Genomic DNA, 14,145 nt, shown 5'->3' on the forward strand with positions numbered 1-14,145 from the left:
TCTACCAAAACCGATGGCTTTGGTGCAGGCACATCCTACTGCAGAGACAAAGAAGGAAATCTGGTAACTGACGCAGATAGCATGCTGATGATATAGAAATAACATTTTACCCAACTGCTAGGGTTCCACGTTGGAGGCGAAGAGGATACCGCAGAAGCAATCCCTGATGATGGTATAGAATGTTTACTTCCAAGTCAGAATGAGGTCCAAGTAAGCAGTGACCCGACTGAAGAACAACAAGGCAGCAGGAACCGATGGGTTACCCGATGTATGCCCATTATATCGATCGATTAATGTCCATCCATGTCTGTCAGTCCTTTAGTCTGTGTGTCCATGTGTTCGTGTAATCAAGGTCACATTTGTTGTCCAATTATCAAGAAATTTTTCATTTTATTAGCTGAAGAACGAACGCCATTGGTATCGCCCGATTTCCGGTTATTTCCGGTAATATGTTACCTTTGTGAGTACAATCGATGTGCATGAAATATGGTATGTATTGTTATGTTGCCTAATTAAATGCCTTTGCAAAGTTAAGTCAACAGAACGAGACAGACCAACGGATCGATAGATAGGTGTACACGCAGAAGTACAGATAAAAAGACAGACGGATATGTAAAGAGTCATAGGGGGAGATGGATATGCTTTATTCAAGTTTAGAAGAGATTCTGTCTCTAACGTCCATCTCTGTTCTTTCCGATGTCAGTATAGAAGGAGGCGGACCATCTGGCAACTATATTCGCAACGTGACAAGGACTTGCATTTACTCCGAAAGACAGGAGACCAGGTTGGTGTTTATACCCTAGCCCGACAAGGCAAGGAAATGCAGCGAATTCCTCGGCTACAAGCAGGATGCCTTTGATAGGGGAAAGTCGGTGGATACCGCCCTGCTCGAGATTGTGCATAAAATAACATAGAAAAATCTTTCGAAGCCAAAATATACACCTTCACATTGAAATGGAAGGGTTTTTTTTAACAGTGTAAGGGCCTATATTTAGACCATAGCCGGGATGATCGTATCCTCAGAGACTTTTTCTAGACATTCTGAGAAATAGGTGGATAAATTGTGGGCTCCACTACTTAATGATAAGAGAGAAAGTGGTACAAGACATGTCACAGAGGACCATTTTATAGCCACTCCTATGGGTGATCACCATAAAAAGTCTACTACGGATCCTGAAGAGATGGATTTGAAATTCGTCTGTTACACAGTCGATGTTATTATTCTTGTCAGGGTAGGGTTATTATTCTTGTAACGGTAGGAGTCCGAATCGGCTATCCCCAAGGGCCAAAAGTGTCTTGGCGTGGCATTCAAAGCGTAGACCTAGGCGTCTAAGTGTTAACCCAGAGACTATTGAGATGTTTGTTTTTGCAAAAGACTAAGGGAGCCAATTTGGTGTGCCACATGAGAAACGTTACTAAAACTAAGGGGTAGTTAGAGGGTGGTCAGTATGCCTTTCGGTATCATTCTGCAGAATAGGTTTAAGAAGAGACATAGTGTGTAAGGCATATGGGGAAGATGATGAGACGTTAGAACATGTTATAATCAATCCCCGGCTTTTTTAGGTAACAAATTCTAGCACGTGGGTGCCGATATGATACCAGAGTTGATCCAACTTAGGGGTGGAGGCCATCGTAGCGCAGAGGTTAGCATGTCAGTCCATGACGTTGAACACCTGTGTTCGAATCCTGGCAAGAACATCAGAATAAAGAGGTGTCGCACTGCGGCACGCCGTTTGGACTCGGCTATAAAAAGGAAGTCCCATATCATTGAACTGAAACTTGAAAAGTGTGAGCTCTCCCTAGAAATGTAAAAATGTCATTGCTTGCGACAACATTTGCTAATTTAATTGCTATTCAAAGCGTTTCAGCCTCCCCCAGAAAGCTGGGCTGGGTTCGCTAATGCTGCGGAATAGACTTTTCTTCTCTCTCTCTCCTTTCCTCCCGATACCTCTCCTTTATCTGTCGAGTTGCTACTGAAACGGACAGCACCCATTGGAATGTTCATGGGTAAATTTGCATTTGCAGGGGTGTGGCATGAAGAGCAATAAGGTATTTTCTGAGCATCACAGAATTCCTGACTTAGGTTTTTTCCAAGTTACATTTTTTAGTGTTTTAAATGAACAAGAGGTCGTTCACTGGCTTATGTGTATGTTCATGGAGGCATTGAGGTTGATTAATATCCGACCCCTCGTTTAAATCTTATCTAACCCTAACCTAATCTTCTTGAAAACAATTTTCGTGTATGTGTCTTAAGTCTTTTGTTTATATAGGCGTTGCTTAACTAAATTAGAACAAAAATCTATATAAAAAGTAAGAATTTTTATTTGAAAACCCGTTTACTCTTCATCAGATTGAGCTTTTGGATTTGAATTATAATCACTTTTGCTTTAGAGTTTGTGTCTTAAGTCTTTTGTTTCGTTAACATCAAATCCTTGTATTGTATATTTTTCAAGATTTCTATTCCCTACACCACCATAGTGGTACAGGGTATAATAGCATTGAGCATTTGTTTGGAGGCCACCGTAGCGTGGCATATCCAACTATGACACCGAACTCCGGGTTGGAATCCTGGCGAAAACATCTAAACATTTTTCAATGCTGGCGATTTTTGCAAGGCTCTTCACCACGAATAGACCCCACGTAAAAACTTCTCCACAAAGAGGTGTCGCACTGTGGCACTCTGTTCGGACTCGGCAATAAAAAGGAGGCCCCTTATCATTGAGCTTAAACTTGAATGCAACAGCACTCATTGATATGTGAGAAGTTTAGACCTGTTCCTTATGGAATGTTCATGGGTAAATTTGCAGGGGCGTGAAATGAAGAACAGTAAGGTATTTTCTGAGTATCACAGAATTCCTGACTTAGATTTTTTCCAAGTTACATTTTTTTAGTGTTTAAAACGCACAAGGATCGTTCACTGGCCTAGGTATATGTCCATAGCGGCATTGAGGTTGATTAATATCCGACCCCTCATTTCAACCTTACCTAACCCTAAACTAATGTTCTAGAAAACAATTTTCGTGTATGTGTCTTAAGTCTTTTGTTTATATAAGCATTGCTTAACTAAATTAGAACAAAAACAATGTAAAGAGCTAGAATTTTGGTTTCAAAACCATTTTCCTCTTCATCTGTTTGAGCTTTTGGATTTTCATTGCTTTTAAATGATTTGAATTATAATCATTTTTTGAATACCCTACACCACCACTGTGGTACAGGGTATTATAAGTTTGTGCATTTGTTTGCAACGCTAAGAAGGAGAAAAGCTAGACCCATTGATAAGTATACCGATTGACTCAGAAACACTTTCTGATTCGATTTAGCCATGTCTGTCTGTGAGTCCTTGTATTCTTGTAATCAAGGTACAGGTCGTATTTGTTGTCCAATCGTCACGAAATTTTGCTCGTGCCATTTTTATGGCTCAAGGACGAACACTATTGATTTTGGTAAAAATCGGTTTAGATTTGGGTATAGCTCCCATATATACATATCGCTCGATTTGCACTTAAAGGACTGTAGTAACTACAAGTGTCAACCGATCTGTACAAAATTTGGCATGGATTACTTTGTTACTGATCTTAACATATTTGCAAAATTTCATCAAAATCGGTTCAGATTTGTATGTAGCTTCCATATATATGTATCGCCCGATTTGCACTTAAATGGCCGCAATAACTATAATTTTCAACCGATCTGTACAAAATTTGGCACGGATTATTTTATTACTGATCTTAAAATATCTGCAAGATTTCATCAATGTCGGTTCAGATTTGGATATAGCTCCCATATATATGTATGGCCCGATTTGTACTTAAGTGGCTGTAGAGACTACAATTGTCAACCGACCTGTACAAAATTTGGCACTGATTGTTTTTTTATTGATCCTAACCTATATGCAAGATTTCATTAAAATCGGTTTAGATTTGGATATAGCTTCCACATATATGTATCGGCCGATTTGCACTTAAAGGACTGTAGTAACTACAATTGTCAACCGATCTACACAAAATTTGGCACTGATTGTTTTTTTAATGATCCTAACCTATATGCAAGATTTCATCAAAATCGGTTCAGATTTAGATATGGCTCCCATATATATGTATCGCCCGATTTGCACTTAAACGGCCTTAGTGACTACAATTGTCAACCGATCTGAACAAAATTTGGCATTGATTGTTTTTTTAACGATCTTAACCTATATGCAAGATTTCATCAAAATCGGTTCAGATTTAGATATAGCTCCCATATATATGAATCGCCAGATCTGCACTTAAACGGCCTTAGTAACTACAATTGTCAATCGATCTGTACAAAATTTGGCATGGATTGTTTTGTTACTGATCTTAACATATCTGCAAGATTTCATCAAAATCGGTTCAGATTTGGATATAGCTCCCATATATATGTATCGCCCGATTTGTACTTAAGTGGCCGTAGAGACTGCAATTTTCCACCGATCTGTACAAAATTTGGCACGGATTATTTTATTACTGATCTTAAAATATCTGCAAGATTTCATTAATATCGGTTCAGATTTGGATATAGCTCCTATATATATGTATTGCCCGATTTGTACTTAAGTGGCCGTAGAGACTGCAATTTTCAGCCGATCTGTACAAAATTTGGCACGGATTATTTTATTACTGATCTTAAATTATCTGCAAGATTTCATCAATATCGGTTCAGATTTGGATATAGCTCCCATATATATGTATGGCCCGATTTGTACTTAAGTGGCCGTAGAGACTGCAATTTTCCACCGATTTGTACAAAATTTGGCATGGATTGTTTTGTTACTGATCTTAACATATTTGCAAAATTTCATCAAAATCGGTTTAGATTTGTTTATAGTTTCCATATATATGTATGGCCCGATTTGCACTTAAGTGGCCGTAGAGACTGCATTTTTAAACCGATCTGTACAAAATTTGGCACGGATTGTTTTGTTATTGATTTTAACATATTTGAAAAATTTCATCAAAATCGGTTCAGATTTGTATATAGTTCCCGTATATATGTATGGCCCGATTTGTACTTAGGTGGCCGTAGAGACTGCAATTATCAACCGATCTGTACAAAATTTGACACGGATTGCTTTGTTACTGATCTTAACATATCTGCATGATTTCATAAATATCGCTTCAGATTTGGATATAGCTCCCATATATATTTTTCGCCGGATTTGCACTTATGTGGCCGTAGTACCAAAAATTTTCAAACGATCTGTTCGAAAAAATTCACTTCAGATTTGGCCGAATTTATAATTGTAGGGTGGGTGTAGGGTATTATATAGTCTGCTCAGCCAGACTTTTACCTTTCCTTACTGGTTCGCTCTATGAACGATCGGCTCTCTCTCTTGAATGTGAGAAAAATCTCCTCTCTGGTCCCCTCGTTAAAAGGCCGTGGGAAATTTTTGTATTAAAAAAAATCGGGTTTGTGTCTTAAGTCTTTTGTTTTGCAAAGCGATCTGCTTTTTAATTGTGGCAAAAATACTTGAGGCGAGCGTTTTCAATTTTTAATGCATAAATCACACATGCGCGAACACTTTTGACTTGAATTACAACCATTTTCGTGTATGTGTCTTAAGTCTTTTGTTTTGATACTTTTCAAATCAATAAACATTCAATAGATATTTTAACATTTAACAATTATTGCTTCCTTATTTCTGCTTTACGCTTTTATTTATAAAATCACAAATTGTTTCGAATTTAAACAACTTAATTTTTTTTTGCAAAGATGTATAAAATATTCAATTTGTATGCCTACTGTTGATAAAGTTGTTCTTAATACCAATTATTAACACAATATTTGTTTCATTAAATCAAATTATCAATCAAATTTTATCCAAACCCTTCGAGGTGCTTGACAACACCAAAGAAAAGTATCAATAACAAATTGTTAACAAAATGTTTTATGTTTGAAATGTTTAAATTTGCCCATAACATTTTTTTTTTTGATAAAAAAAAGAAACCTCTAAAAATCCCACCAATTAATATGAGTGCGTGAGTGTTTGTGGTTATAATTTTGCGTAAAATTGTACACATCAGCTCTGCAAATTATCAATGGCTTGTCAAGCGTTGTTTTGTTCATCGATATGAAATAAAACAGCGTTGACCATTTTACAAGGCTTAGCTAAATAAATGGCCAGCACGCTTATTTGGCATTTTATTTATGGTGAAGCTAGACGATGAGCGAGAAAAATACCAATCAATAGTCTCAATTCATTTATTTTTTCACCTACTCACAACAATGGGGAAAAGAAAGAAAAAAGAGATGGATGGATGGATGGTTGGCTGGATGGATGGGTTTTTATTGTATGTGTGTGTGTGTGTGTGTGTGTGTGCGTGTGGCATCAATCAACTTTGGAGCCCCCAAACAATGCACCACAAGGTGGGAAGACCAGCCACTGAGTGCTCCCCCATAGTCTCTGAGGCATGAGATGAGAGCCGCATAGAAGACACGTTACATCCAACATTGATTTCGTTTCGGTGTTGGCTGCTATGCTTTATTTTGAACACTTTTATGCTCGAGTGTAAGCCACTTATCGATACTTGTAATCTTTATTTGATCTCAATTGAACAATGATGAATAGACAGAATAATAATAATAATCATAATAATAATTCCAATTCGAATACGAAAGCAAATACCAATGCAAACAATCGAAAGAAATAACAAAGTAATAAAAATAATAATAATGGGCTGATAACAATGCTTAGACAACTACAATGTAATCTTGCTTTTTTGTTTTCAGGCTACTTCTTGTTATTCATTTTGTATCATTTTCACTACAGCTATTTTGTATGTTTTTTGTTTTCTTTGGAAATTTTTCATAGATATGAATTCAATTGTTTGGCGCTGCTCTTCATTTTGTTTCTTTGGTGGAGTGGGAGTTGCTAAATAGATATTTAGTGGGAGTGAGAATAATTATATTAAGGGCAACCCTAGTGTGTTTCAAGGATTTACGACCAATTTAAAAAAAACATACTAACTGGCTCGGTGTGCTTCGCTACACCCTAAAGTGTTTGCGGCCCTCTTTTGATATGGCTCAAATTAAAAAAAAAAATTATACTCGTATTTAACTCTCAAATACCTTTCATGAGAATTCCAAATTGTTCAGCGTGGGATATATGTGACCATCTGTGGTATAAGTTTGGGCTGTGGCCAAAACTTTCAAATACCTATCTTTTGACTTCCATATTGGTGCATAATTTTGAGGTGGGGCGACCCGCCTGCTAATAGACCAAAATTTTTATACAATTTTAGTATTCTACTCTCAAGCAACTTTAGTTTCAATCCCTTATTAACCCCAAATTTTTATATGGGTTTCGTATTTTATTCCCAAATACCTTTTGTTTGAATTCCATACTTTCCCGATCAGCCTACATGTCCGGTTTGGTATTGTTTTTGGACTTGATCCCAAATTTTTATATAAATTTTGTATTTAACTTCCAATTACAATACTTTCATTACTCATATTGCCCCACTCGGTAAACATGTCATTTGTGGGGTGGTTTTAGGGCGAGGGGCGGACCCTCGATAGTTGAGATCAACTTGTTATATCAAATTCGAACTCTACTCTTAAATACCTTTCATTTGATACCCATATTGTCCTAATCGGTAAACATGTCCGTTTTGGCAGGTTTTCTGGTAGGGCGTCCCCCACGATTATTTAACTTCAAAGTTTTATATTTTGTAACAATTTTGTGTTTTTGGGTTAATAAAAGGTGGCATAAAAAATTTCACTTAAATTGGTGGGAAATGCATCCATCTCCGAGATTTGGCGTTTTTGAAAATTAGGGTTAAGGGGAGGGTCCGCCCTCCCTCCTCCACGGAAATATCACAAAATGAAGTACCCTATTTTCAACGGGAGGATTTTCATGAAAATCAGTTCAGTCGTTTTTGAGTCTACTCAGGACAAACAAAAGTACAAAACATTAATATATAATAGATTTATGAAAATGTCTGATCTTGTAAATTTATACACGAACATTCCCGAAAGGAAGAGTGGACTAATGATAAAGAGGTCCCTTATCATTAAGATAATGATAAGGAGAGACATTACCGCATATAAAACTATGACATTGTAGAACTGGTGTAAGAACCGCAAAAATTCCATTGCTAGACTGGTACTACTGAAGAATTTGGATTTTTGTAAAGGAGAGCAAGACGGTGGTCAGTATGTGGGGATAGGATGACAATAGGCTGCAGATTGTAAATAGGAGACACATATGCGAGTGATCGGCTTTTTGTGCATTCAAACCAATAAAAGTAAACTTGAAAGGTCTGTACGACGAATGTGGTAGTTTTCTAGTGCTTCGAAACGTATCTACTCCTGAGTGTCAGGATCTGTTATGTACGAAAGCCGGGCACAGGTTTAGGAAATGATTGCGTTTAAGTAGCAATTTGTCATCAGACTCACTCACCACAGGAACAGAAAAGGAAGATGCTTTTCCCACCCTTGAACCATCCAGATCGCTTTAAAAAGGCCAACAAGATGAGAATGTTTACATCAGCTAAATTAGACAAGTTCTCAAAAAATGAGAACCTAAAGTGACTCCCTTCTCACTGCCAGTCATGACGGACACTTTGGCTGAGACGTCTGTTCTAGCCAGCGACATCAAAGCGGATGACCTCTTCAAGGGATGCTCACAAATGCTCTTATAGGCAGATTGTAATACCAGAGTTCCGTCAGAACAAAACTGTGTCACTAGCTAAAGCGTCTCACCTCAACCTCAAGTGTGGTCTCAGATATCAGGTTTGAAACCCCAATCCAGTCATTGCGTCGTTTTTTCCCGGAATGAGATCACCAGCTCAGTGAAGGTGGTGTTCTTATCGCCTGATCTGTGGAAAGACTACACGTTCTTTGAACTTGTTGTAACGTCATAATGGTGCATTTTTATACCCACCACCACAGGATGGGGGTATACTATTCTAGTCATTCCGTTTGTAACACCTCGAAATATTCGACTAAAACTTCGTCTCGACGCTCTGAGTCGATATAGCCATGTGCTTCCGTCCGTCTTTCAAAATCACAATAGCGGTCGAACGCGTAAAGCTAGCCGCTTGAAATTTCGCGCAGATACTTAATATGAATGTAGGTCATTGGGGATTGCAAATGGGCCATATCGGTTCAGATTAAGATATAGCTCCCATATTAACCGACCTCCTGATTTGACTTCTTGAGTCCTTACGGGCCGCAATTTTTGTCCGATTTGGCTGAAGTTTTGCACATAATGTTCTGTTATGACTTCCAATAACTGTGCCTAGTACGGTTCAAATCGGTCAAGAACCTGATATAGCCACCATATAAACCGAAATCCCGATTAGACTTCTTGTGCCCTTACAAGCCACAATTTTTTACCGATTTGGCTGAAATTTTGCTCGTATTGTTCTGTTATAAATTCATACAACTGTAGTAAGAACGGTCCAAATTGGTCTATAACCTGATATAGTTCCCATATAAACAGATCTTCCGATTTGACTTCTTGAGCCCTTACAAGCCGCAATTTTTGTCCGATTTCGCTGAAATTTTGTATGTGATGTTCCGTTACGACTTTGTGTGTGTGAATCGATTAATATTTTTCGAACATATTGTCACATCTAAAATCTCCTCCCTCATGCTATTATCAAAGGTAGCAGTGTTTGCAATATTAAGTGTTATTACGTCGTTAGTATTCGAGAATTCCGCCAGGGCTACTACCCCACGAAATGTGGTAAGAGTTCGCATTGAACCCTATTTGTACCTTATTTTTTGTCTGGTTTGCCTTCCTTACCCGTCGTTGCAGCACCGACGTGTGTGGCAGTGTCGGAGTGTCAAAAGGTAGATGAAGTGATTTTCTTTATCAGAGCGTGTGTAGCCGTCTCGCTGTGATGGAGGTTTATCTGGATGACCTCAATCATTGGTCCTCCAGTAAATGTGATTGTTGGGAGAGGGTGATGTTCTCATTGTCGGCTCGCTGTTTGTCAGTCAGCTTTGAGTTTCCTGCCACTGCACTAGTCTTGCACAAGTCTTCCTAATTTCGAGTAATACGGTGATGGTTGGTTTAAGAGAGTTTGCTTTTGGAAGTTGTAGTGCTTCACCTCGTGAGCTCGTTTTTACACCCACCACCGAAGGATGGGGGTATTTTCATTTTAACATTCCGTTTGCAACAGAAATTTGGGACCGTGAGCTTTGTTAGGCCCCTTGACATCCTTGTTAAATACGGCTCAGATAGCTACAGATTTGGATATAGCTGTCATATAGATCGATCTCTCGATTTGAGATCTTGGGCCCATAATAGGTGCATTTATTATCGGATTTCGCTGAAATTTAGTATAGCGACTTGTGTTAGGCTACTCGATATTCCTGTTCAATACATCCCCGATTGGTCAAGATTGGCATATAGCTGCCATATATACCTTTCTTCCGATTTAAGGTTTTAGGCCCATAAAAAATGAATTTATTAACCGATTAAGCTGAAATAAGGCACAATTTGTTGCATTAGGCCCTTCGACATTCGTACCAAGTATGGTTAGGATCGGTCCATATTTCGATATTATATTTAAGGCGCATCTAATATCTGATTTCACTGAAATTTGGTAGAGTAACTTGTGTTAGGCTCCTCGACATGCCTATTCAAACTGTCCAGTTCGGTCCAGATGTGAGATATACCAATCTCTCGATTTAAGGTTTAAGACTTATAAAAGGTGAATTTAGTAACAGATTTCGCTGAAATTTAGCACAATGTGTTCTATTAGGCCCTTCGACTTTCGTACCGAGTATGGTCAAGATTGCGCTTTATTTGGATATAGCTGTCATATATGCCCAACTCTCTATTTAAGTTATTGGGACCATAAAAGTATGTTTACTACTCGTTTTCGCTGAAATTTACACAGTGGGCTATGTTAGGCATTTTGGCAGTTCTTTACAATATGGCCCAAAGCGGTCTATATTTAGATATAGCTGCCATATAGACCAATCTCCTGATTTAAGGTCTTGGTCCCTTAAAATGAGTATTGTCCCATTTCTGTGAAGTTTGACACAGTGAGCCCTGTTAAGCTCTTCGACATCCGTGTCCTTTATAGTTTGGATCGGTTTATATTTCGTCCGTCCGTCTGTAGAAATCACGATAGCGGTTGAACGCGTAAAGCTAGCCGCTTGAATTTTTGCACAGATACTGACTATTAATGTAGGTCGTTGGTCTTGGGCCCTAGCAAGCCTCAATTTTTGTCCGATTAGGCTGAAATTTTGCACGTAGTGTTCTGTTATGACTTTCAACGACTGTGCTAAGTACGGTAAAAATCGGTCTATAACCTGATATAGTCACCATATAAACCGGTCCCTAACACCAGAGGACCTATTCCGTGACAGGTTTGGGACCAGTCCCATTTCCCGTAGAGCAGATATAGCACTCATATAAACCGGTCTCTCGATCATCCTTGTTCGGTTCCTAGAAGCTTTTCAATTTTTGATGGTTTGACAGAAGTTTGGTATGTAGAATAAAATGATGACCTTCAACTAAATTAATTTTGTATAAATTTTTAGCTGAGTCCATGTGGTGGGTTCCCAAGATTCGGCCCGGTCGAACTTGCACGTTTTTATTTGTTGTTTGTCGTTCTATTGCGATGCACAGTTTTCTCGTTAGGTTGTGCTCCTTTACAAAGAACTTTTGTTGAGTTTTCATTGCATGGGTGTAATTCGTTCTCCCTGAGGGAGCTCTATTTCTTTTCCCTTGGTTTCGAAAATATTCTGCGGTGTGTGTTTTTTAGTAAACTTCTGGATATTGTCACTTACTTCGTCAATCATATTGATGAACTATTAACGCTATCTGTTTTTGAGACAGGTAGGTCATCTGTTGTTGTTGTTGTAGTAGCAATGTGTGGCACACTGAGGCGGCAGCCCTTGCCGATGAAGGAATTCATCGGGTCAGTCCGGTACATACAACCGGCTGCCATGAGATTGAGGTCATCTGTGTTTAACGGCTAGCATGAGCCGTTGTTTAAAGGTCTGATTTCGATTGTTTGGTCCTCAGACAAGTTGTTTGCTTATTGGCATTAACTGCATATTCGGGTGCTCCTACGCATTTGGTACAGGGAACATTACCACTGTGCAGCAATTTCACTTTCTTTATGCTAGCTTTCAATCGATAGCTTTTTGGCAATTTTCATCTGTGGTAAATGAAAAAGTTATTTTATATAGGAAGTTGCAAGTTAAAATTAATGATTATTTATGGACAAAAAGAAATTATTGTCATTATTAAAGGATTATAATAAAAATTTATAATTAAAAAAATTTCAAATAAAAAGAAACAATTAATTTTTTTTTTTTAATTTTCAGATTTTTCACAGCTCCTTGTAATTTTTGTTTGAAATGCCTCCATTAAGGCATCTCTTAATAGAAATATCCCAATAACAATAATTGCCACAAATAATAAACTTGCCTGCCCTCCAAAAACAACAAAAAAAAGAAACTGTATGTGCTTGCATGCATTTGAATCTGCTTCCTGCAATAACGAATTTATGATGATGTATCCCGATAAATGTCTGGAGAAAACGGGCCTGCACAATCCAACGCCACACCTGGCAGTGCCCCTAAATGAGATGCATCATCACCATGCTGCGGTGCAATTAGTTCAAGCCGATGCTAGTGCCAACAATCATCATTTACAAATTCATCCACATCATGCGCTGCATGCTGCCGCCGCTGCAGTGCATCCGATTCTAACGTCACATCAACATCAACACCAGCAGCAGCAGCAACAACAACAGCAGCAGCAGCATATTCTGTTGCAACAACAAACATCAGCCTCTGTACAACAACAACAACAGCAGCAGCATCAACAGCATGCGCACCCGCATGCTCAACATGCCTCACAGCTGCAACACCACCATCAACAACAGCAGCAGCAGCAACAACATGTGGCTGCTGCTCAACATGCACATCAACAGCAGCAGCAACAACAACAACAACAGCAGCAGTCACAACAGTCACAATCTCATGGACAACAGCAGCAACAACAACATTCGGCCATGTTCACAAGGTAAGCCAGTTTGACAAACCGTTTCAAGAATAATGAAAAAAAAAAACATTAAGAAAATTTTCTACAGAATTCTCGTGGGAAGTTATTTAGTTTATAGGTGTTTAATAGAATTCTTTCAAGGATTGAGAGAACTGATTTTTTTTTAAACCAGGTAAACTCCCAAACTAGTTGTGCATAAAATGATTTACCGACGGTACATTTCTTTTGGGCTTAGCGACGGCAGTTAATCGAACACATCATCACCACTTTGGTTCATGGTTTTATTATACCCTCCCCATTATAGGATGGGAATATACTGACTTTATCATTCCGTTTATAAGTCTTTGAAATATTTATCTGAGACCCAACAAGGTATAAGACCACCAAGGAGTCTTGAAATTCTGAGTCGATTTAGCCATGGCCGTCCGTCTGTCAATCCATTTGTCCGTCCGTCTGTTTGTCTGTCGAAAGCACGCTATCTTCCGAAGGGGTAAAACTAGGCGCTTGAAATTTTATCATTAATCGATAGATCTAGGTCAAATACAACAGGGTCTTAAGCTGCTTACACTTCCGAAATTCCGAGAAATCGGACAATAAATAGGCCATTCATGGGTTAAAGACCAATCGGAAGATGGGTGTATATGGCATTTAAATCCAATCAGCACCGTATTCGGGAAGGATGTGTGGGGGTCAAATACAACTTACCGTACCAAATACCAGCATAATCGCATAATGAAAACCTTATGGAGGAAAGACTATAAATCGGTAGATTGATATATATGACATCTATACTCAAATATGGTTCCATCAGAACCATAGTCCGCACGGACGACGTAGGGCCTAACACAGCTCACAGTGCCAAATTTAAGCGAAATTGGGTAATAAATACGCCTGTTATGGGTCTAAGACCTTAAATCGGTGGAATGATCAAAACGCTATATTATCCGATTTGGACCATATTCGGTACGGGTGTCGAGTCTCCTAAGACAAATCACTGTGCTAAAGTTCAGCAAAAATCGGGTAATAATACGAATTCTATTGGCATTGGACTTTAAATCGAGAGATCAGTCTATATGGGGGCAATATAAAGAAATCCCCATCTGAACCTTATTCGAATTGAATGTCGAGAGTCCTTAAATAATTCATTG

General features: G+C 38.5%; 1 protein-coding gene across 3 annotated transcripts in view; it reads left to right on the top strand.

Moving 5' to 3' along the window:
• LOC106084793 (uncharacterized) overlaps nt 1–14,145 on the top strand; it is a 200,046-nt gene that overhangs the window by 15,124 nt on the left and 170,777 nt on the right. For all 3 annotated transcript variants that reach the window (XM_059363037.1, XM_059363038.1, XM_059363039.1), the window contains one exon: nt 12,316–13,018. In XM_059363037.1, the coding sequence (XP_059219020.1) occupies nt 12,453–13,018 (566 nt within the window). In that variant the 5' untranslated portion in view covers nt 12,316–12,452. The remainder of the gene's footprint in view (nt 1–12,315; nt 13,019–14,145) is intronic.

The sequence above is a fragment of the Stomoxys calcitrans genome, chromosome 2 (assembly GCF_963082655.1).
Source record: "Stomoxys calcitrans chromosome 2, idStoCalc2.1, whole genome shotgun sequence".
NCBI classification, from domain to species: Eukaryota; Metazoa; Arthropoda; class Insecta; order Diptera; family Muscidae; genus Stomoxys; species Stomoxys calcitrans.